The sequence below is a fragment of the Rhinatrema bivittatum genome, chromosome 4 (genome assembly GCF_901001135.1).
Source record: "Rhinatrema bivittatum chromosome 4, aRhiBiv1.1, whole genome shotgun sequence".
Classification (NCBI taxonomy): Eukaryota; Metazoa; Chordata; class Amphibia; order Gymnophiona; family Rhinatrematidae; genus Rhinatrema; species Rhinatrema bivittatum.
Genome location: NC_042618.1, coordinates 153429224 through 153453929, shown reverse-complemented (window position 1 = coordinate 153453929; position 24706 = coordinate 153429224). Strand labels below are relative to the sequence as shown.

Below are 24706 nucleotides of genomic sequence, written 5' to 3'. Positions count from 1 at the left end.
ACCACTGGGAACTCAGCAGGGCATTTGATTGAAAAGACTGAAAGACCTCATCGGCTGATGAGGTACTTCATCTTTAAAAAATATTAAAAATGTAAAAATATTAAGATTATTTGGAATATTACAAAAATATTATAGTATTTCCAAAAAATCTTTCTATACATATGGAGAAGGAAGTGGTAATACGTTTTGAAATTCAGATTGAGTGTTCCCCTTTTTGTCTTATACTATAACATTATTTTTGGGAACTTATTGGCTCTTTTCTTTGTTATTTAGATTGTGCTTGGCCAGGGACCAAGGCCTTTGTCTCCTTGCATGTATTGCTCTCCTAGACCAAAAGAAAATGGATACATGCTTCTTGGTGCTCCAATTTTGGATGTGAATTCTGTGCAGCATGATTACTGTAGTCAGAAAAAGGGAACTTTCTGCATCATTAGTTCAGACAGAGGACTATTTTCACATTTTTAGTTTTAGGTGTTCAATTGATAGTGGTAGTGGCTGAGGACTTGTGCAAAGAAGGTATTCTGGTATACCCTTATTTGGATGATAGGTGTGTTCAAGCATAATCAAGGGTTCTTTGCCAACAATCTGTTCACAAGGTGATGCAGATGTTGGAGACCTTAGGATGGATCATACATTTTGCAAAGAGCAAGCTGCTTCCCTTACAGTGTTTGGAATGCCTGATGCAGGTTTCAAGACAAGTATAGGCAAGGTGTTTCTTACAATGGACAAGATGCTGAGTGGCAGGATCAGATCCATCATTTGTCCCAGGGTCTGGAATTATCTTCAGGTCCTGGGTCCCATGATGATTGCATTCATATTGGTTTCTTGGGTGTTTGCCCACATGGGACCATTGCAGAGAGCTCTTCTTTAGTGTGTGTGTGTGGGATGGGGGGGGGGGGGGGGAGTCCTGTCTGTGGCAAGAACCAATTATTCCTGGTTAGAGGATTTTGAGATCAGGTGTCCTCTGTCTGGGGATGTCAGTTCAAGTCTTTCCTGATGGCTTTCACAGGACAATTTATGAAAAGGAGTTGGATATTCTAGATTGGGTCATAGTGATGGATGCTAATCTGACAAGCTGGGGAACTATTTGTCAAAGTCAGATGGTGCAGGGCCTGTGATAGGCATCTAAGGTCTCATGGCCCATCATTCGTTTAGAAATATGAATAATCGTGGAAGCAATAGTCTAAAACAGGGCAGTGAAAGTCTGGTCAGACATTGTGATGGTGATGCCATATTTCAACGGTCCCAGGAGCCTGGTGGTTCCTTAGAGATCTGGATGTTCCAAGTGGCGGAACAGCATTTGGTGACCTGGTCAGCATCTCATGTGGCTGGGATGGAGAGTGTGAAAGTGGACCTCATGAGTGGCAGTTGCTTTGAAAGGCACTTGGGGGAGTCCCCCCAGTTGGAGATGATGGTGATTTGAAAAACCGAGGAGTCGTGGCATGTAATTCTGTTGAAGATGGGGGCAAAGGGCCTTGACTATATTTCCCAGCCATTGCCTCAAGAGATTCAGCTTTGAGATTCCTCCTTAGCTTTTGTTAGGCAGAGTGGTCAGGTGCAAAGAAAGATTGAGACAGAGTGATCCTGGTGGTCCAAGGTGGTCCAGTCATCCTCAAGACACTCATGTTCCTGTGCATCTATGTCTGGTCAGATTTTTGTTGGAGCAGGTGGATCACTATGGTCTTGTGCCCTGGCCTTTGTGAGGAGAAAGTTGAGCATTAAGGGTTGTTTGGGAAGGTCATTGCATCCTTGCTTCAAGCTAGGGAGCTCTTAATTTACCTTGCAAACATGTGGATTAGGCGTCATTTCCTCAGATCCTTTCCTTTTACAAGAGGATTACAGAAACAAATCCTGAACTCTTATAGGGCATGTCAAGGTGTTGGCCTGTTTCAGAGAGGAAATAAGACCTCGTTGGCCTCTCCGAAGATCTCATTATATCCAAAGATTTCTCAAGGGATTACAGTGCTTATGTTCCCTAATTTGGTGGCTGTTTCCACCATGGGATTCTTAATTTGGTTTTGATGGCCTCCTGTAACTTCCCTTTGAACCATTGTGCAGGAAGTACTTGGGAGAACTTACTCCAAAGACTGTCTTTGATGGCTATTTGCTCGGCGAGATGTATTTTGGACTACAGCCTTTGTAGTGCAGGGTTCCCTTCCTTCACTTTTTTTGATGGATGGGTTTTCCATTAGAACTGTACCATCCTTTTTATCGAAGGTAGTTTCTTCATACCACAGAGGAAGTTGAGGAACTCCATGGAATCGCCTACTTTTAGGAAGTTAAAATCATGTTCTTCCCATGCCAGGGACCTTTGTTTTAGATGTGAGCAGGACTCTCCTGAATCATTTAAAGGTCACGAACAGTGCTTGCAAGTCAGATCATCTTTCTGTTCAGTGGTTGCAACAAGGGGGAGAAGCATCAAAGACACATATTGGCAGATGGATTACGAGAGTCTCTGTTTATGTTTGCCAGGGGCTACAGGTCCTGGTAGGCCTTTGAGCTCATTCTACTAGGGTGCAAGCTCTATCTTGGGATGAATGTCAGTTGGTGTCGCCACAGGAGGTCTGCAGAGAGAGGTGCCTTAGTCTTCTTTCCAGACTTTTGCCAAGCATTATAGACTGGATGTTCAGGCTACAGACTCTGCAACATTTGGTGAGTGTGTTGCGAGCAGGGCTTTTAAGTTCCTGTCCAGTTTAGGGAAGCTTTAGTACATTCCAATTGTCTGGATCGATCTGGGGGGCAATAAAGAAGGAAAATTGATTTACCTGCTAATATTCTATCCTTGAGTCCCACAGATCAGTCCAGAATCTCTTCCTGAATTTCTGAAGATCATTCTTGCCTCTGTATGTCGAAGTCAGATGATTAATGGAATATCTCTATTAAAGAATTAGTCAACCTTCATACGATACCGAAAGAAATTGGTTATCGTGCTGATAAACCCTTATGGTTTAAGGGTTTTATAAATCATTAGGTGACTGAGTATTGTGCGATTTAGTCCAGGAAAAATAATCCTTGAATGAGGTACTTATAGCACTTATCTTTAAATCCACTTTCAGTGATGGTTTTCGCCATCCGACATCGCAAGGTTTCGGGGTATGTAACCCCTTCTTCAAGGACACAGCGTTAAATGTGGTGGTCAGTGGATGTAAGGTTTGCAGGAGTCGTGGTGTCTGGGACTAGAACGTCTGCTGATAGACACTGAGAGACGATGCAAAAAGCTATCGCTTTTAAATTTCAAGTGCCAAGTGGATTTAAAGATAAGTGCTATAAGTACCTCATTCAAGGATTATTTTTCCTGGACTAATTTGCACAATACTCAAGTCACCTAATGATTTCCAAAGCCCTTAAACCATAAGGGCTTATCAGCAGATAACCAATTTCTTTCGGTATTCTTTAATAGAGATATTCCATTTAGCAAGTCTCATATATATTTGTGTTTCTTACACTTGTGACATTTTTGGGTCTTTATTTTGAAGTCAGATTGACATTTGGACAGATTTGTGGGACTCAATTAAAGATTAAATTTTTCAGTTTTCAGGGTAGCCATAATGAATGTACAAGAGAGATTTACATGTGCTGATGTGTTGTATGTATATGTGGATATCCAGAAAATCAGACCTGTTTGTGGCTCTGTAGCCACTTCTTTTCTAGATTTATTGTATGTCAAAATAAATTACTATACACTTGCATGATAAGCTTATCTCCTGTTTGAAAGCCTTTATCTTACTAAAAGCTTTTGCTCTCTTGTTGTCTGGGCTTGTAGTTCTGTTTGTTTTGCTTATTGAAGCAGGAGAGCAAAATTTGGAGGCTGTTAGTACTTTTATAGCTATAGGAGCACAATTGGCCTTCAAGATAGAGGATTCATAATTCAGCACTCTTAAGCACTTAAGATTCTAAGAAACTAATAACTGGGCTCTTTGAAATGAGGCTTTAGAAATTATGTTCCTGTTTTGTTTGTAATGTTAGCTCCTAAAAGACATTTATTCAAATTCATGATGTCCTGAAAGTTTATTCACTATGTATTATAGGAAATATAATACCGTATTTAATGTCATTCATAATTTGACTTGTCCTATGCAGGCGAATCAGCATGCACAGAAAACCAGTGTCTCTTATATTAAAGGAATTAAGATTTCAAATTAAAACAAAACACATCTCAAAATTTAAGATCAAGAGAAGTGATTTCTGGCGCACTGCCTTGAAAGGATTCAGGTGTCGCACTTTTCATCCAACGAATAACATTAAAATCCAGTTTCTAGATGGCAGATGTTCACAGAAGACACCAAAACCTGATGGATCAAAAGCTGAATTCTTCTGTTTATTAATGCATTGTTTGCAGTCTTCATCATTGTTTGAGGGCAGGGTTTCAAAGAACCTAGCTCTAAACCTACAAGGTAAATGTATGGCCATTTCTACTTGTTCAAGTGGTGGTATGATTGACTTGCACCAGAAATTTGAATCCTGATTCTAATTTTGGAGAAGGCAGAGGCAATGTAATTAGTCAGTCTTGTTGCTTTGATTTGCTAAAAACATTTTTTTATGCTTGGTTGTACAGCATTCTATAAATGTATACAAATTTGAAGATAGAAAAAAGCAGAATCATTCAGTCCATACTAGGAAAAGCAAATTATACCAAATTTCACTAAAGCTGAATTAAATCAGCTCTTCGTGAAAAGACATAAAGGGTTTTCCTATAGCTGAGGCTATCCAGGACAAGATAAATATCCTCTGAATGCCTATAAATTAAATAATTGATTCCATACACAACTTACTGTAAGTGAAGGCTTATTGCCAGGACAACACTGCAAATTATAGAAGCCGGCAGTGCAAGCAGAACATGATATACACATTTCCCTATATATGTACCCGGATCAGTCCAGACTCCTTGGTTTAATCATCCCTTCCAGCAGATGGAGACAGAGAACATTTAACTGACACTGCTTCATAATCCTTGGTGCCACCTACAGTTCCTCAGTATTTCTCTGTCTCCAGCAGATGTTGGCTGGTGCATACACCAGTTTTACCTTTTTCTTTTTTTTTCTTGCGAGCCTTCCTCCCAGGGGAAGGGTTCCCAGGCTGGCGTTCCCTGTTTGGTTAAGGCAGACGAGCTGAAGGTCGGTGACCTTTTTGTACGCTCGCTCCAGTGTGTTCCATGGTGTGCAAATCTGGTGTTTCAGATCCCTTCACAAGGCCGCTTAGGCGGCTTGTTGGCTCTACTATCTCATTGGGATCTCTGCCTCTCCTATTTATTTTAAGCTGGGCTGAGCTGGACAGCTCCCCTCAACTTTAGGAGAAGGGAGCCCTTAACTGCTTATTAAAGTTTAAAAAAAGCAGCTGGTGGTGAGTTGCAGGGCTTGCTCGGGTGGCATTTCTTTTTCTGAAAGCATTTTCGTGGCGGTTCTTGTGCACGGCACGGGATTCTCAGTCTCGCCGCATGATCATGGTTCGCAACAGGGCCTGCTAGGCATGTGGCACATTTTCAGTGTGGCTAGGTCGCAGTGGGCTTTGCGCTGCATGTGTTTCTGGTGGTGAAGGGCCTTTGAATGCCCCGGCGAAACGCAGAAGGGGCACTGCCGATTCTGCCACCGCTGGAGCGCCAGCCGGGGAAAGCATTAAAACATTTCCCGCATCGGGCCTGCAGGCTCCGGAGGCGCAGGAATGTCGGCCGTCTTAGCTCCCCAAATGATTTTGTCCAGACTAGCAGGAAGAACAGGGGATTCTTCACCCCCCCCCCCCCCCACACACACACACACACACCTTTTCCCAATCCCCCTGGGCCCTCTGGAGTGGTAGGGAGGCCCAGGAGAAACTTTGCCTCTCGGGCTGCAGGCTCCGGGGAGCGGCAGGTATTCATCCTCTGTTCTGCCACCAGCTCCCCATGCTTTCCCCCAGACTTTATTTTACTCCTGCACAGCGCCTATCTGGCACAGCAGGAGGGCCTCAGGTACTAACAGGTAGCCATGGTACCCTCTCTTTCGTCCCCGGGGCCCCTGTGGTGCTGTTGTGGCCTTCTCGGTCCAGAGGGCATCTGGCTTTTGGGATGCAGATTCTGTTGGGACCCATGAGGGCAGACAACTGCACAGATGACTCTGTCGATTCCCCGGAGACCCCCAGGGAGTCACAGGCAGCGTTATCAGGGATTCCGAATGCTGGGAGACAATGCGGATGCTGTTCCGGTGTCCGAGGGGGACAACCCCAAGATCATTCGTTTGTTTTGAAGGGAGGAATTAGCTCCATTGATTCCTCAGGTCCTTAGTGAGCTAAGGTTAAATCTCCGGACTTGGTGGGGGCAGATCTGGTCCTGGATGGGCTTCAGGGGCCCCCCCCCATCAGTGTTCCCTTATGGGTCCATATAATAGATGGTGGATTAGGAATTGAGTACGCTCGATGCTGGGTTATGAGTGGGTCTAGCGATGTCAAAGCTCTATCCTGAGCAGTCCCTAGAGCTTTTTTCTCTTCTGAAAGTGGACGCGGCAATCACTAAAAAGACTACCATTCCCAACACAGGAGCCGCAGTGCTCAAGGATATTCAGGATTGTAAGCTGGAGGTCCATCTCATGAGGATCTTTGAAGTGTCTGCACTGAGTTTGCGGGCAGCTATTTGTTCCAGCTTCATGCAACGTGCTAGAAGTTCAGCAGCTTCAGTTTGGTCAGGCAAATTCAGGTATTGAGGATAGTAGTGTGGAACTCTTGGAGGCATCTATCACATTCATAGTGCATGCTTTGTATGATTTGGTGAGGACTTTGTCTTGTCTTATGGCATCCGCTGTGTCGGCCTGGCTGCTGTTGTGGCTGTTTAACTGGTCGGCGGATTTGTCTTCCAAGCCCCAACTGGGTTCCCTACCTTTCAAAGGACGTCTTTTGTTTGGGGAGGACTTGGAGCAGCTGATCAAACAATTAGCTGATAATAAGGTGCATACGTTGCCGGAGGATAGGCCTAAGATTAGGCATTCCTTTTCCTCTTGGTCACGGTCTCATCATACAAGATGAGTCCCAGCTTCGCAGAAACAGTTTTCTGGCCAAGGTCAGGCCTGGGGGCAGTCCTTTCGGGAAGGCCATAGGCACATCAGAGCTCCCACTGGTGATGGGACTACAGGAGCAAAATCCTCACAATGAGGTGAGGCCAGCCCACTCTGTCATTCCCAGTATCGGGGGGGTCATTTAGCTTGTTTCTACAGGGAGTGGTCCAAGATTACTCAGGATCAGTGAGAGCTCAGTGTCATAAGAGAAGGTTATGCATTAGAATTTACACAGCCCATTCACGATCTCTTTCTAGTCACCCCCTGCGGGTTGGTTGAAAAACGTGTGCTGCGGGAGACTTTAAACCAGTTGCAGGACTTGGGAGCCATGGTTCCGGTGCTTCTGTGCAAATGGGGCAAAGGTCGGAATTCCATTTACTTTGTGGTTCCAAAGGAAGAGGGCACTTTTTGCCCCATTCTGGACCTAAAAAGGGTAAATGCGGCTTTGAAAGTCCCAAAACTTTGCGTGGGTGACTTTTGCTGTTGGTAATTGCGGCGGTGCACAATCTGTAGTTCCTGGCCTCATTGGATCTGACGGAAGCATACTTCCACATTCCCATTCATCAGGATCACCAGCATTTTCTGAGATTTATGGTGCTGGGGCAGCATTTCCAGTTTCAGGCTCTCCTCTTTGAGCTCACCATGGCACCACGTATCTTCACCAAGGGTGATGGTGGTAGAGGCGGCAGCCTTGCGGCAAGAGGGAGTTCTCATACACCCTTCTCAATGACTGCCTCATCAGGACAAAGTATGAGGCAAGTTGCCACTCTGCGATCCAGAAGGTGATTCTTACTTTGGAGTCGCTAGGCTGGGTGATGAATTGGGCGAAGAGCCACCTCACACCACCTCAGACTCTCGATTAATTGGGAGCTCGGTTTGATGTGCAGCAAGGCAAGGTATTCTTGATGGAGGTGAGAGTGTGCAAATTGCAGTCGTAGGTTCAGCGCTTGCTGAGGTTATGGGTACCCAGCGCCTGAGATGTTTTACAGGTTCTGGGCTCAATGGCTTCAACTCTAGAGTTGGTTCTCTGGACCTTTGCGCATATCAGACCATTACAGAGGGCTCTGTAGGCACAGTGGAACCTGTTGTCAGAGGCCTTTCATCAGCCTGTCTCTCAATGCACCTATGATGGACAGTCTGTCTTGATGGCTACAGAGGTCCATTCTGCTGCGTGGTGTCGACCTGGAGGTTCCGGATTGGGTCATTCTCATTACCGATGCCAGTCTCTCTTGTTGGGGTGCAATATGCCAGAGACATTTAGCTCAGGGCATAAGAACATAAGAAAATGCCATACTGGGTCAGACCAAGGGTCCATTAAGCCCAGCATCCCTTTTCCAACAGTGGCCAATCCAGGCCATAAGAACCTGGCAAGTACCCAAAAACTAAGTCTATTCCATGTTACCATTGCTAATGGCAGTGGCTATTCTCTAAGTGAACTTAATAGCAGGTAATGGACTTCTCTTCCAAGAACTTATCCAATCCTCTTTTAAACACCACTATACTAACTGCACTAACCACATCCTCTGGCAACAAATTCCAGAGTTTGTGTGTTGAGTAAAAAAGAACTTTCTCCGATTAGTTTTAAATGTGCCCCATGCTAACTTCATGGAGTGCCCCCTAGTCTTTCTACTATCCGAAAGAGTAAATAACCGATTCACATCTACCCATTCTAGACCTCTCATAATTTTAAACATCTCTATCATATCCCCCCTCAGCCGTCTCTTCTCCAAGCTGAAAAGTCCTAAACTCTTTAGTCTTTCCTCATAGGGGAGCTGTTCCATTCCCCTTATCATTTTGGTAGCCCTTCTCTGTACCTTCTCCATCGCAATTATATCTTTTTTGAGATGCGGCGACCAGAATTGTACATAGTATTCAAGGTGCGGTCTCACCATGGAGTGATACAGAGGCATTATGACATTTTCCGTTTTATTCACCATTCCCTTTCTAATAATTTCCAACATTCTGTTTGCTTTTTTGACTGCCGCAGCACACTGAACCGACAATTTCAATGTGTTATCCACTATGACGCCTAGATCTCTTTCTTGGGTTGTAGCACCTAATATGGAACCCAATATTGTGTAATTATACCTTGGGTTATTTTTCCCTATATGCACCACCTTGCACTTATCCACATTAAATTTCATCTGCCATTTGGATGCCCAATTTTCCAGTCTCACAAGGTCTTCCTGCAATTTATCACAATCTGCTTGTGATTTAACTACTCTGAACAATTTTGTGTCATCTGCAAATTTGATTATCTCACTCGTATTTCTTTCCAGATCATTTATAAAAATATTGAAAAGTAAGGGTCCCAATACAGATCCCTGAGGCACTCCACTGCCCACTCCCTTCCACTGAGAAAATTGTCCATTTAATCCTACTTTCTGTTTCCTTTTTTTTAGCCAGTTTGCAATCCACGAAAGGACATCGCCACTATCCCATGACTTTTTACTTTTCCTAGAAGCCTCTCATGAGGAACTTTGTCCAACGCCTTCTAAAAATCCAAGTATACTACATCTACCGGTTCACCTTTATCCACATGTTTATTAACTCCTTCAAAAATGTGAAGCAGATTTGTGAGGCAAGACTTGCCCTGGGTAAAGCCATGCTGACTTTGTTCCATTAAACCATGTCTTTCCATATGTTCTGTGATTTTGATGTTTAGAACACTTTCCACTATTTTTCCTGGCACTGAAGTCAGGCTAACCGATCTGTAGTTTCCCGGATCGCCCCTGGAGCCCTTTTTAAATATTGGGGTTATATTTGCTATCCTCCAGTCTTCAGGTACAATGGATGATTTTAATGATAGGTTACAAATTTTTACTAATAGGTCTGAAAGTTCATTTTTTAGTTCCTTCAGCACTCTGGGGTGTATACCATCCAGTCCAGGTGATTTACTACTCTTCAGTTTGTCAATCAGGTCTACCACATCTTCTAGGTTCACCGTGATTTGATTCAGTCCATCTGAATCATTACCCATGAAAACCTTCTCCATTACGGGTACCTCCGCAACATCCTCTTCAGTAAACACCGAAGCAAAGAAATCATTTAATCTTTCTGCAATGGCCTTATCTTCTCTAAGTGCCCCTTTAACCCCTCGATCATCTAACGGTCCAACTGACTCCCTCACAGGCTTTCTGCTTCGGATATATTTTAAAAAGTTTTTACTGTGAGTTTTTGCCTCTACAGCCAACTTCTTTTCAAATTCTCTCGTAGCCTGTCTTATCAATGTCTTACATTTAACTTGCTAACGTTTATGCTTTATCCTATTTTCTTCTGTTGGATCCTTCTTCCAATTTTTGAATGAAGATCTTTTGGCTAAAATAGCTTCTTTCACCTCCCCTTTTAACCATGCCGGTAATCGTTTTGCCTTCTTTCCACCTTTCTTAATGTGTGGAATACATCTAGACTGGTATTTTTTAACAATGACCACGCCTCTTGGACATTTTTTGCTTTTGTAGCTGCTCCTTTCAGTTTTTTTCTAACAATTTTTCTCATTTTATCAAAGTTTTCCCTTTGAAAGTTTAGCACGAGAGCCTTGGATTTGCACACTGTTCCTCTTCCAGTCATTAAATCAAATTTGATCATATTATGATCACTATTGCCAAGCGGCCCCACCACATTACCTCTCTCATCAAGTCCTGTGCTCCACTGAGAATTAGATCTAAAATTGCTCCCTCTCTCGTCGCTTCCTGAACCAATTGCTCCATAAAGCTATCATTTATTCCATTCAGGAACGTTATCTCTCTAGCGTGTCCCGATGATACATTTACTCAGTCAATATTGGGGTAATTGACGTCTACACAACTATTAACAAAGGGAGTCAGCAGTTATCCACCGCAACCAAAATCTATCAGTATCAAAGTGGAAACAAATTAAATTTATTAATAATAGCTTTAGAAGGTGTCAGCAAGCCTGACGTTGTGTGACTTAGACCAAGACACCAACCGGTCTTCTCGATCATTCACCTTCTTTATATTTTAATTTATTCAAAAATATTTTTTACTTAAGTTTTTTTCTTTTACTTAAAAATAGTCCTCCATCGGTAAAAGGTAGACTCTTAATAAATTTTGCTTTTACATATGATAGCCCAACACGGCCAGTGTTTCACTCTTAAGCTTCCTCAGGGGCATATGAGAAATGTATAGATAAGAGTCTTTATCCCATTCATCAGGACATAGCGTCTCAACATTTGTAACCGGAACAGAGAGGAAGAAAAAAACTTAAGTAAAAATATTTTTTAATAAATTAAAATATAAAGAAGGTGAATGATCAAGAAGACCGGTTGGTGTCTTGGTCTAAGTCACACAACATCAGGCTTGCTGACACCTTCTAAAGCTATTATTATTAAATTTAATTTGTTTCCACCTTGATACTGATAGGTAATTGAAGTCTCCCATTATTACTGCACTACCAATTTGGTTAGCTTCCCTAATTTCTCTTAGCATTTCACTGTCCTTCTCACCAACTTGACCAGGTGGATGGTAGTATACCTCTATCACTATAGTGGTCGGTGGAAGAGGCCTCCTGGTTTATAAATCGCTTAGAGATGAGAACAGTGCGGTTAGCATTACTGGCCTTTCTACCATTGGTGCGAGGCCATTCTATGTGGGTCTTATCAGACAATGCGATGACAGTAGCCTATATCTATCGGCAAGGCAGAAGCAAGAGTTGATTCTTTGGTCAGAGCAACACTTAGTCCAGAAAGTGGCATCTCGTATTGCAGGGGTTGAAAGTGTCCAAGTGGATTTTTTTCAGTCGCAAATTTCTAAATCTCGAAGAGTGGGAATTGTCGAAGTCTGTGATGCAACTCATTCGAGACAGGAGGGGGTGTCCCCATGTGGATCTAATGGTGATGCTTCTCAATGCGAAGGCATCTCGCGTTTTCATCTGCAAGCGGGAATAAGGAACCAAAGGTGTTGACACTTTCATGGTCCTATGGCCTCAGGAGGTTCTACTTTATGTATTCCCTCCCTGGCTGCTGGCTGGCAAGGTCTTGTATCTGATAGAGAGGCACCCAGGGTCTGTAGTGTTGGTAGCTCAGAGTGGCCATGGCGGCCCTGGTTTGCGGATCTGGTCAACTTGGCAGTAGACGGGCCGTTGAGGATGAGTCATCTTCCCCACCTTATTCGCCAGGGTCTCATCAGGCTGATCGCTTTTGTCTAGCAGCGCTTGAGGCACAAGGGATACCTGGAGGCAGTTAAACCAACCTGCTACAAGCTAGGCAGACGTCTACTTCTTTGTTGTACGTCAGAGTCTGGAAGGTTTTTGAGGCATGGTGTATAGCTAAAGGTATTCAGCCCTTGCAATCTTCGGTATCTCAGATTTTATCTTTCCTTCAAGACGGTTTATCCAAAGGCCTAGCTTTCAACTCTGAGTTCAGGTGGCGGCTCTGGCTTCTTTGCTTGTTACCATTGATGGTGGAACATTATCTTCTCGTCCAGACGTGATCTGGTTTCTTCAGGGGGTTAAAAATTTGCGCCCTACGGTGAGGAGAGTTTGTCCATCCTGGAACTTTAATTTGGTTCTCCAAGGTTTATGTGAACAGCCTTTTGAGCCTCTCCGCAGACCGACTCTTAAATATTTGACCTTGAAGGTAGTTTTCTTGGTAGCCATTTGTTCTGCCAGGAGAATCTGAGTTGCAGGCTTTATCTTGCTGCGATCCATTCCTACTGATTTTTGATTCAGGTGTGTCCTTGCGGACAGTCCCCTCTTTTCTTCCCAAGGTGGTATCGGCCTTTCATGTTTAATCAGTCTATGGAGCTTCTGGCTTTTCCAAACTTGGATGCTTTTGATTTATGGTTCCCAGTTACATTTAATTGAGTTTATGAAAGTTCTCTTTAATAGTTTTCCTGTATACTTGTGTTAATGTATTCTGCCTTGAGGCGACTGTTTTAATGTATTTCCGCCCTGGAGGCGACTGTTCAGTTCCTTGAAAACTGGTGCGATATGTATTCTTTACAGGAACATCGGTATATAAAAATAAATAAATAAATAAATAAATAAATGCTTCTACGCCGCATGTGTGGGAGCTTAGGTGTTTGCACATCTGTAGGGCTGCTTTGAGGTATCTCGATGTCACAAATGAATTTCGAAGGTCTGATCACCTTTTTATTTTATGGAGTGGTGTGAAGAAAGGTACCTATGCTTCCAAGGCTACCATTGCGAGGTGGCTTAAGGCATTTGGGTCGGCGTACATGCTCAAAGGTCATCAGGTATCTGAAGGCTTGAGGGCTCACTCTACTCTGTCTCAAGTGTCTTTGTGGGCAGAGGCCCAGCTGGTTTCGCCACAGAAAATGTGTAGGGCGGCGTATTGGAAGTCGCCGCATACTTTTGTGAGACACTGTCGACTAGATGGCGGGGATCCAGAGGCTCTGTTTTGCAAACGGGTCTTTCCAGATCCCACCCTAAGTAGGGAGCTTTGGTACATCTCAGGAGTCTGGACTGATCCGGGTTTGTACAGGGAAAGGAAAATTGATTCTTACCTACTAATTTTCATTCCTGTAGTACCACGGATCAAGATGTTGGCTATTTTTTTCTTAGTGTTTTCTGACTGTGTTTGCAGTTGTTTTTGGCTTGGGTACAGTTCAATACTGAGGAACTGCAGGTGGCAACAGGGATTATGAAGCAGTGTCAGTTAAACTTTCTCTGTCTCTATCTGCTGGCAGGGATGCATAAACCCAGGAGTCTGGGCTGATCCGTGGTACTACAGGAACGAAAATTAGCAGGTAAGAACCAATTTTCCTTTTTGATCAGAGGAGCCTACATCAAAGACTGGCATTGATGTGCTTAGCTTCATTCAAACAGCCAGTCCAGAATGATTCCCTCTTGTTTTGATATGCATATTGACTAAAGACCAGTAGAAAGTTTTAAAATATTTCATAGCACATAGTTTCAGTAGTATGCAGACCATAGAAACTGCTGCTTTAAGAATTTCCGTGATGTATAGGCAACTACAGCATTGATTATCACAGTTTTTGAGTCCTCAAACTGGCTTCTTGCAGAAGTCTATAAAAACTGTAAACCTATACAGATTTTGGAAAGCTTATTTGATATATGTGCATTGAAAAACACATATTGAAATGGATTTTTTGTTTAGTTCAAAATTTCATCTGTATTTTCAGCACTGAGAGAGAACTTGTACTATGAAGCTGGCAGAATGATCGCAATTTCTCTGGTTCATGGTGGCCCATCACCCAGTTTCTTATCCAGAACACTATTTAGTTGTCTTGTTTATGGACCAGAACAAGTCGAGCCAACTGTTGAAGATCTTACAGATTACAAATTGGTGGAAGCAGTGATGAGGGTAAGATAGTCTACTATTACTACTTATTTCAGTTGTGCTACTAGACTTATGCAGGGCTATACAAATCTATATAAGGCAACCTTGTACTGCTTTATTCTGCTTTGGGAATGGGAGGAGCCATGACTTTAGAACTGAACCCCCAGGCTTCAAAAACAAATTAAATGGACATTACGTTCACTTAAAATGTAGGTATCTTTCCAGTTATTTCCTCTTCATCCAGTCAGACCAGCAGATGTCACTCATATATACCTCTACACTGATACTAGCCTGTCAGTATTCTCTGTTTCCAGCAGATGGTTGACAAGTATTCCATGCTGTGGACTCGGCCTGGCTGGCTGAACAGGAAAATTCTGTTCAGTGCTCCTAAGGTGAGACAGGTTCTCCCTACCTCAGTTGAGCAGGAGCCTGTTACGTCCCTGAAGATAGTCAACAGAGAGGTATTTGGGGAACTCCAGAGGTGATAGCAGTAGTTCACTCCCTCTAAGCTGGTGAAGCTTAGGGGCTTCCAGAAGGACTTGGTGATCTATCTTGTTCTCTTCTTCTGCCCCCTCCCTCCCTCCTCTGTGTGCCTCCCTTACCGGACCCTATTTCTCATTTGGTATTTCTGTGCCTTTCAGGAATGTTGCTGTGTTTTTTCAATAAAGTAAAAAAAAAGGGGGGGGGAGAACAGTGAGTGCTGCAGCAGCAAGGATCCTGAAGTCAATTGTGGGGAATATTTTCACAGTGTGCTGGGGAGATAGATTCTAATTTTGATTCCTGGGTGCCGTATCCTTGCAGATCGAATGGTTCAAAATGGCACCAATCAGTGAGCTCAGGAGAGACTGTGCTATGTGTCACGTGTGGTGGGTCCAAATCAGGATACTTTGGGCAATAGCCGCAACTGTGCAGAGGGGATTTAGGTGACTGTGAATTTGTATCGGCAGGGGATCTTCAGTGATTGAGATTGCATTGCCTGCTGCCCTGGCAGTCATTTCATGGCCACGGGGTGCAGAGATTGAGATTGTAGTCGCCATTCTGAGTCCAAGCCATTGTGTAGAGCATAGTGTGGGTCATCGCACTGTCTAGTATTCTTTAAGTGTGTTAGACCTTCCCTGTGCTGAACATTATGTCGTTTTACTTAGGCTTTGATTTCTCAGAAAATTTTGAAAGGAGTGTAGGCTTTTTTTGCAAAGGGCAGGGAACCTCCTCCTGGATTGTTTCCTTCCTGATGGTGCCTAGGCTATCCTGGTTTCAGTCCCAGCACCCTCTAGTTCTGGTTCAAAGGATAAGAAGAAAGTGAGGCAATGTGGTGGGGAGGAGGGGACCTTGGTACACAGGCTCCTCCTTTGCCCGACGGTCACTCCCTTTTGGACCCGGGTGATGCAGATTATTTCTCAATGCACTGGGCTTCCCACCCGCTGTGGAGGGCAGGCACTGACTACCCACCCATTGTACGCTGCGAGCCCTTGCCCACTTGCCAAAGCTAAATTTGCACGGCTGGCGATGCTGTTGGCGTGCAGGACTATACTTTCGGTATGGGTGGAGCCACAAGGTGCGCCTACTGAAGCGGCTTGGTCTGCCAGGATGACTTTGGAGCTGCAAATGGAGCGTTTGGATTGCATCTCGGGGCATCGTACAAGGGACCAGTCATATGAAGACTGTTGGCAGGCCTTCTTTCAAGGACTCCCCGGAGGGACACAAGCTAACTTGCTTATCTCCGGATATTCTAACGATTGGACTTAATCCAATTCCATGGACCTTGGGACGGGACCAGGGGGTGAGGGAGGGGAGAGGGCGGGTGAATGTGTGTGTGGGGCTGGGGATGGATGGGAAGGGGGGAGCGTGTGGGGGGGGCCGTGTAGGGTGCAGAGCAAAGCTCTACACGGCGGGCTATTGTTATGGCGGGGGGGAGGGCAAATGTTGCTGATTTGGGGTCTGAGAGGGGGGGAAAAAGGAAAAATGAAAATGCGGGTCACGGGTCAGCGGTCGGTATGACATTGTTTGTTGGTATGGTCTACCATTTCTGGGAAAAGCGGCTGTTCTGAGAGTGTTTTTAGTTTATGCCCAGTATTCTGCACATGTACCTTTGAGGCTTGTTTGGAGATGTTTTGTTTTTCTGGAATGACCACTGCTCTTGACTCAATAAAAATTATTTTGCAAAAAAAAAAAAAAAGAAGAAAGTGAGGCAGCTCAGCAAAAAGAGCCAAGGGAGGGTTTTCCACCCTCTGACTCTCTGGATAGCTTTAGAGTTTTTTCCTCCAGGGGATAGTGAGGCTGAACTGGAGGATGGAGAGGTTCCTCTGGATGGGGAGAATCATGCATCCATGCTCTGTATTTAATAAGGATGAATTAACATCCCTTATTTTGCAGTCCCAGTGCCCTTTGCTGATGAAAAGAGGGAAGAGATTCCTGTATCCAAGGAGGATCCGATTATGGTCAGTTTGTAGAAGTCTTGGCATTTTTTTCCCACTGCATCAGGTGGTGCAGAATGTCATTGATTTGGAATGGGTGCTTCTGGAAGCAAATTTTAAAAGGGGTTGTTCTCTGGCCACCTAGTAGGAGAAGTTCTGATTTCCCAGGGTGGATGCCCTGGTATGCTTGGTGACCTAAGGGGACCACCATCCAGGTGGAAGGTGGAGCAGCTCTCAAGGACACACAGAATCAGAAAATAGAATCCATTCTTAAACAAGCCTTTGAAGCCATGAGTATATCCCTTCAGATTGCTACCTGTTGCTGTATCATGATGAGATCTGGACTCCACCTAGTGCAGGGTGCACAGAATGAACTTGGAGAGGATTCTTTGCAATTGGAACCAGGGGCAACCTACTTTGACACCAGTGTGGTGAGTGTGTGATAAGCTCTGGGCCGGAGATTCTGCAACAGGAGAGGATGGACAGGGCTGCAAGAGGTGCATGTTGGTACGAGATCTACAAGGTGCTTAGAGCCATAGCAGAAAAGGGGCCTCTGTGTTTGGCATGCATGTCTATGAGCGCAATGCCTGGAGTCAATTTGGAGGTAGGTATTTCTTCCTTCTCTATTCCACACAGCTACTTATTAGCACTGCTGAGTTTTGAAGGCCCAGACACAGTGTCAGCTGCCATTGCCTCAGAGCTGGTGGCCATTTTGAATGAGCTTCCCATGCGGGTAGGCCCTGAAGATATGGAGACAGCTAGGGCTTGGTTGGGGACTGATGCACCCCACCCTAATGTCTTGGCTCCTGCCATTGGGAGTCTCAATGACATTGTCCCGGGTGCCTGTGGGGATTTCTCCTCGGATTTCTTCAGAATTTTGCAACAGGCTTTTTGTGCTTTCTCACATCCTGGGGAGACCTCACATGGAGCTGGGGGGAAGGTGACTGTTTTGCCACCAGTCTTGATCCCTCCCCCGCCCCCCCCCCAGGTACCATACAAAAGGGCACAAGGAGTCATTGAGTCAGCGGGTCCTTCATGGGAAGACACTGGAGACGTGGAGGATCATGGAGATGCTGATAGATCAGCAATCCTAGAGGCAGGGAAGGTGCCCCCTCATCTGAAGGAAGATTCTGATCTGTTTGTTTTACAGGGAAGAGAGAGTATTCTTAATAGAGCAAGCGCTCTCTTGTCTTTGCTCGGATGAGCCGAAAGCCCAAGAAACCCCGATGTGGGATCCTATCATTAAAGGGAAGTGGAAGTCCAACAACACAACACATTTCCTCTCTGCCCGGAGGTGGAGAAAATGATGGCAGCATGGGAGTCACCTGAGTCAGTGCTGCGGAGGAGGGGGGGTGAAGCTCCTGCTGAGGCTATATCCTCTTCCACCAGATACAGTACAGAAGATCTTTCGGATTCCAACGGTGGATGCACTCATCATGGCAATAATGCAATGTACCACTATTCCTGTGGAAGGGGCTGTGTCTCTCAAGGATCCCCAAGATTGAAAGATGGCTGTCATTTTCTTCTCTTCTGTGATGTCTGTCCAAACCTCCATTTGTTCTGCGCTGGTGGTGCGTTCACTCCATTATTGGATCCAGCAACTCCCGGAGAGTGAGGATGTGGCTAGGATGGAATCCGCTGCTGGCTTTTTAGTAGATGCTCTTTACAATTTGCTCGGCAGTTTATGTGGCTGTTTAATTGGGCAGCAGATTCTTGGTCCAAAACATGCTTGGGCAAAATGCCCTTCAAAGGCAGGCTGCTATTTGGTGAGGATCTGGATCAGTTGGTGAAGATTCTAGGGGATCCTAAGCCCAAAGACTCCTGGAGGATAAGGGACTATCTTTCTACAGAGTCGGTTGAGGTAGGTGGAGCAGTTTTGAGCTTACTGGTGATATTGACCAGGGAGGCAGTCTTTTGAGGTCACCTAATCTACTTTCCAAGAGGCCGAGGGCAGTCCTTTTGGGTTTTCCTCCACAGGGACTGGTAGAGCCTTGTCATGAGGATCAGCGTGTCCACTCACTTCTGAGTTCTGTAGGGGCCCACCTGAGGGGTTCTACATGGCGTGGACTCGTACAATGTCTGATCGGTGGATATTGATTCAGCCTAGGTATGTGCTGGACCTGCAACAGCCCATTCAAGATGTTTTCATGGTGTCCCCTTGTTCCGCTCCAGCCAAGCAGCAGCTGTTTCGCAAGACTGTACAAAAATCGCATGCTTATATGGGCAGTTTTGCCGGTGCCTTCATCTGAACACGACTGGGCCACTACTCCATTTATTTCGTGGTGCATAAGGATGGATCTTTTTGTCCTATTTTAGATCTCAAAGGTGTGAACTACACTCTGTGGGTTACCCATTTTCACATGGAGACTCTGTGCTCTGCTCTCACCACAGTTCAGCAGGGAGAGACTTTGTGCTCCTTGGATTTTTCAGAGGCCTATCTGCACATTCCCATCCAGAAACATGATCAGAGGTATCTTAAGTTTTGCATCCTTCGAGATCATATTCCATTCCAGGTGTTGCCTCTGGTCTTTTACGAAGGTGATGGTTGTGGTGGCTGCGACTCTCAGGCACAAAGGCATCATGGTGCACCCGTACCTCGACAATTGGTTGATTTGGTCACTGTTGCATCAGGAGGTAATGGATGTTTCCAGTCGAGTTGTTCAGATCTTAAAAGGCTTGGGTTGGGTGATCAATTTTGCCAAAAGTAGTCTTCAGTCCCTGGAGTACCTGGGAGTGCAGTTCAATACTAGGATCAGATGGGTTTCCCTCAGGACAAGAGAGTGAGCAAGATAGTCCAACAGGTTCAAAAGTTGCTGGTTCTACCGGTTCCTTCCACTTGGGATTATTTGCAGGTGCTCGGGCTAATGGCGACAACTCTAGATTTGGTTACATGGGCCAGAGCCCACATGTATCTCCTCCAGGCAGCTCTCCTGTCCCACTGGTCTCTGCAGTCCCAGGACTATGGAGTACGGCTTCTCCTGAGTCCAGAGGTGCATGTTTCACTGCTCTGGTGGTTAATGCCCTCTCATCTGTTGAAGAGGGTCGGCCTAATCACTCCATCTTGGGTTCCAGTAACAACTGATAAGAGCCTTTTGGGTTGGGATGTTCATTGTCAGGATCAAGTGGCTCAGGTTAACTGGATTCTGGAGGAGGCTTCATGATCCATCAATCATTTGGAACCATGACCTTTCATTTGGCGCTCCTGCATTTCCTTCCATTACTTCAAGGGAGGGCCATGCAGGTCCTCTCAGGACAATGCAAAAGCAGTAACATATGTGTATTGTCAAAGATGAACTACGAGTTGGGGGGGGGGGGGGGTCTCAACAGCAGAGATGTCTCTTTTCCCCTGTGCAGAGGAAAATCTGGAGTTGCTGTCAATGGTACATATCGCCGGACAGGAAAATGTACAGGCAAATTTTCTCAGTTGAAATCTTTTAGACCTTGGGGAATGGGAGCTAAGCTCTGATGTCTTTCAAATGATCTGTCATCAGTGGCATCATCCACAGGTGGATTTGATGGTGATCCATCAGAATGCAAAATTGGAACACTTCTTCAGTCGGCAAAGGGAGGAGTGGTCGATGGGAAGCATCGCTCTAGTGCAGCCTTGGCTGGAGGGGGAGTTACTGTGTCTTTCCCCAGAGGGCCCTTATAGGCAGCTTGCTGCAGCAAATAGAAATGAAGTGCAACCAAGTCATCCTGGTTGCACTGGATAGTCTGCAGGCGGACTATCTCTTGTGTCTCCTGGAATTACAGGGATTGTTGTCTCGGGGGCAGTGGTTATGGAAGATCCAATGTTTTGTCTTATGGTCTACCTCTTGAGCAGCGGAGGCTCTGCAAAAAGGGATATTCTTCCTCTATGGTTTAGACTCTGAAGTTGAGGAAATGGTTCACTTCATTGGCTTATATCCACATGTGGCAGGTATTTGAGAGGTTTTTGGGAGCCCAGATTGGAGTTTATCAGGCAGGCCACTGTTCCAGGTATTTTGGCCTTTCTCCAGGAGGGTCTGAACAAAGGACTTGCCTTGAATTACTTGAAGGTGCAGGTAGCAGCTATTTCGTGTTACCAAGGACAGTTGGGTGGCATCTCTATAGTGGCTCACCCGGTTGTGTCTTGGTTTCTGAGGGATGTCTAAAGGTAGTGGCCTCCTTTTCAACTCATTGTTCCATGTTGGGACCTTAATTTGGTCTTAAGAGTTCTGGTGGGGGCCCCTTTTGAACCTTTGAGGCAGATCTCGTTGAAGGATCTGTCCTTGAGTGCAGGTTTCCTGGTGCCTATTTACTCCATGAGGTGGATTTCAGAACTGCAAGCCTTGACTTGACTGGATCCATTCCTGGTGATTTCAGCAGATGCGGTGATCTTCTGTCCTTTCATCTGAAAGTAAATTCTGTTTGATATTAATCAGACAATATCTCTTCTGGCTTTTGCCCGAGAGGAATGTGGAGCAGAATATCATTCTCTCAGGTGTTTGGATGTGCAAAGGCTTATCCTTCATTACTTGGAGGTAACAAATGATTTCTGCAAGTCAGACTGTTCTGTTTGGGGGTAAGGGAGAGGTGACCTCCAAAGCTACTCTGGCTCGCTGAATAGAGGAGGTGATTGACTTGACTTATCTGCTGAAGGGCAAGAAGCCTCCAGAGTTGCTTTGCACACATACTACCAGGGTGTTGTCTGCATCTTGAGCAGAGGTGCAGGCACTTTCACCACCAGTTATTTGCATAGTGGCCTCTTTGTTGTTGTTGCACATCTTTGAGACATTACCGGTTAGACGTTCTGACAAGAGAGGATATGGCATATGGTGCTGGGATTCTCCAGACAACCATCACTTCTACCCACCCAGGTAGCTAGAGCTTTGGTATTTCCCACTTGTTATAGCCTGGACTACTGAAGGCGGACGAGATGGAAGGAGAATTTTTCTTACCTGCTAATTTCCTTTCCATTAGACTTTCTACACCAGTCCAAGACCTGCCTTGGAAGTGGAGGCTGTCTCTTCTCAAACTTTGCTGATTGTCCTACTTTGGGGCATCTTTGTTCTGGTATTTGACTATCCTTTTCTCTCTAATTTTATTATTGGCTTACCTGTTTCTAGTTGCAGGCTATAGGGAAACTGCTTCTCAGGGTTGTTTTGAATGTTGATCAGTTTGATATATTGGGGTCTGATCTGAAGCTTTGTTAGGTTACTGGATTCCTGCTGCTTAGCACCACCCCTAAGTAGGTGCTGTGATGTCAGAGGGAAAACAATGTTGTCTGCCTCCATCTGCTGATAGGGGGAAACACCCCACTTGCTAAGGCCTGGACTGGTATAGCACGTTCTCAGGATTACTCAATCACATTGATGCTCCCAGAATTGACCAGGAAGAGCTTGTGTGGTGGTAATAGGTTGAACATGATGCGTGGACTTAGTCACACCTATCTGGACAATAGTGAGACTGATGCCCATCTGTCGGGCTGTGGAACGCAGTTTCAGGAGCTATATGCTTCAGGGTTGCATGACTCCTGAGGAAGGGAGCTGGTCCATCAATGAAGCGAGGGCTATTCGCTTGACTCTCCTCAAGTTTGCACTTTGCCTAATGGAACAGACTGTAAGGGTGATATCCGACAATGCCTCAGTGTAGATAAATCAAGGGGAAACTCTGATGCGCTTGAGCTTGTCCATAGCTTGCTTATTACAGAAATACTGGTAGTTTGGTGTTGGTGCAGAGATATGTATGAGTGACTGTGAGCTTATTGATCTCTGTTCTTCATCTGTTGGTTGGCATGCATAACCCACTGGTCTGATTGTATTAAAGTAAAGGAAATTCAGGTAAGTAGTAATTTCACCTTTTTAGCATCACTTAATACTATTTGGTATAAACACAGTTGTACAAGTTTTACATTGTGCCTTCATTCTGTAAAAGTTTTGCTAGGTAGAACAATGTAGTCAAACAGCACCAATAAGTGTTTATTTGGCAACTGCTCATAAGTTTACATACTCCTGACAGAATTTGCAAGACTTGTAGCATTTTAAGAAAACATGAGTGATCAGACAAAATACATCTGTTATTTTTAATGTTTCAGATTAAACTATTATACACCACAAACTCTGCCAAGGGTATGTAAACCTATGAGCACAGCTGTATATCTGCCATGCAGCAAAGGTATGTGCTGGTTGGTAGGGACACCGCTGGTCTCTAGCCCCCAGTGGTACTGCAGCTAGCAGAGCCATAGCTGGAAGTCTATCTTATTTGCACACTGTACAATTTGAAGCAGGGAGCACTTATAAAATATCAGAATGATCAAACTTGAAACAGCCTAATCCTCAGTGCAACAGAAGTTGATGTATTCTTGTTTCTCTGTCAGGCAGGACTGAATTAGCCATGAAATGTGGGTGATGTCAGACAGCACTGAACGGACCCATTTCTCAAAGCTCAGTAAAGCTTTACTGAGCATGTGCAGGAATTCCCACACTCACATGCTGCCTCATGAGCCCCTTGTTCTGTTTGTCCAAGCTATCACATGGACATGTACCCAGTCTCAATGTTTTATGTCCATATTTCTTGAGGCCTGGTGCCGCTTTTTTTTTTTGTTTTCTAACAAGTTGCAAATTGTTTTACCGCTGCCATGGCAGCCTCCTAACAGAACTTTTAAATTCTACCAAAAAAAAAAAAAAAAGTTAAAAATCGGAGAAGTGGATTCCAGATATCCATTTTGGATACTTTGTTAGTGATGTTTAGGCCCAGATCATGATTTTTCAAATTGTTACAACATTTAGCTCAATAAGTTCATGGTTCCATCTGTGGTGCCAGATCAGGGTGCTTTGATGCAGACCATCAAAAGTCCTAAAGTAGATGTTATAACCTGGAAGAATTTACCGGCGCTGCCAGTGGAACACACTAAAATGTCTGTGCAGCTAGAGTAGAATATGTTGGAGCTGGCAGCTGTTTCTACTATTGAGCACAGCTCTTTCATGATTTTGCAGTTTTCTCAGAGTGAAGATGAGCCTATTTGGGTTTCTGAAGAGAATAGGTCTTCTCCAAATCTGGCCTAGAGGGTTTCCCAGCCAGTGGGAGCCCATTTATCAGAACTGGTGAAGAACTGGTTTGCCTCCATGGTACCTGAAGACAGGAGAGTATTAGAATCTCTGTCCAAGATTGAGAATTTTCCACAGTCAGGAGCTGCTCCAAATTCTATGCCAGCTCCACAGGAGTTACCAGCTTTGGGTGTAAGTCCTCACCGGGAAGGGCTGAATTCTTCTCAGCGGGAGTCCCTTAATGGATCAAAAGGTGAGGAAGTCTGCTTGATCAGATCTGAGTTCCTTCCAGGCATTTTCCCTTTGGGTCATTAGAGGTCTCCACCTTTATTGTCATAGCATAGTGTGCCTCCTTGGTGAGGAGATGAGTCTATAGGGATTCTCTCTGGTTCCCTTCTTGACCTGCTGCAATATACCCCTCTCCTCCAGAGAATCTCTGCTACTCCGTATTCTTGGATAAGCATGCTAAGACACCTAACATCAACATCAGGAAAGGAAAAGACTCAAGAATGGATATCTTTGGGTTCCTTTAATTTCTATAACCTCCAATGGCGTCTACGACTATTTTGATTCATAAGCTTCTCTGAAATCTTCAGTCTAGGATGTGGCAGACAGACATTGTCACCCAGTGGGCAGGAAGCTTGACTTGAAGTATAGTTTGCAAGCTGCACAATGTTTTGGAATAATTCAACTCCCTCACCACTTGTTGGTATTTGTCACCCTGACGCATGCCAGGCACACCTGTGAGAACTCTTAACATGCTCTTGGGAAAGGACCTCAAATTCTTGGACCTTTGGCAAGGAGATATGTCAGAGATCGATGTTGAATGCCCACATTGCAGCCCACTAGCTTTTATATGGCGCAATATCTGCATGTATCCTAAAGACTCAGAAGACCCAGAATAGGCAGATATCTATTGAAGTGGAGGATGTGAAAGAATAAGTATTTAATCTGCTTGGTTTATGAAAATACTTTGGCAAGAAC

At 44.8% G+C, this 24706-nt stretch overlaps 1 protein-coding gene across 2 annotated transcripts in view; it reads left to right on the top strand.

Annotated features, from left to right (window-relative positions):
- G2E3 (G2/M-phase specific E3 ubiquitin protein ligase) overlaps positions 1 to 24706 on the top strand; it is a 195990-nt gene that overhangs the window by 140431 nt on the left and 30853 nt on the right. For both annotated transcript variants that reach the window (XM_029599007.1, XM_029599006.1), the window contains 2 exons: positions 4081 to 4394; positions 14144 to 14325. In XM_029599007.1, coding sequence (XP_029454867.1) covers positions 4081 to 4394; positions 14144 to 14325 — 496 coding nt within the window. The remainder of the gene's footprint in view (positions 1 to 4080; positions 4395 to 14143; positions 14326 to 24706) is intronic.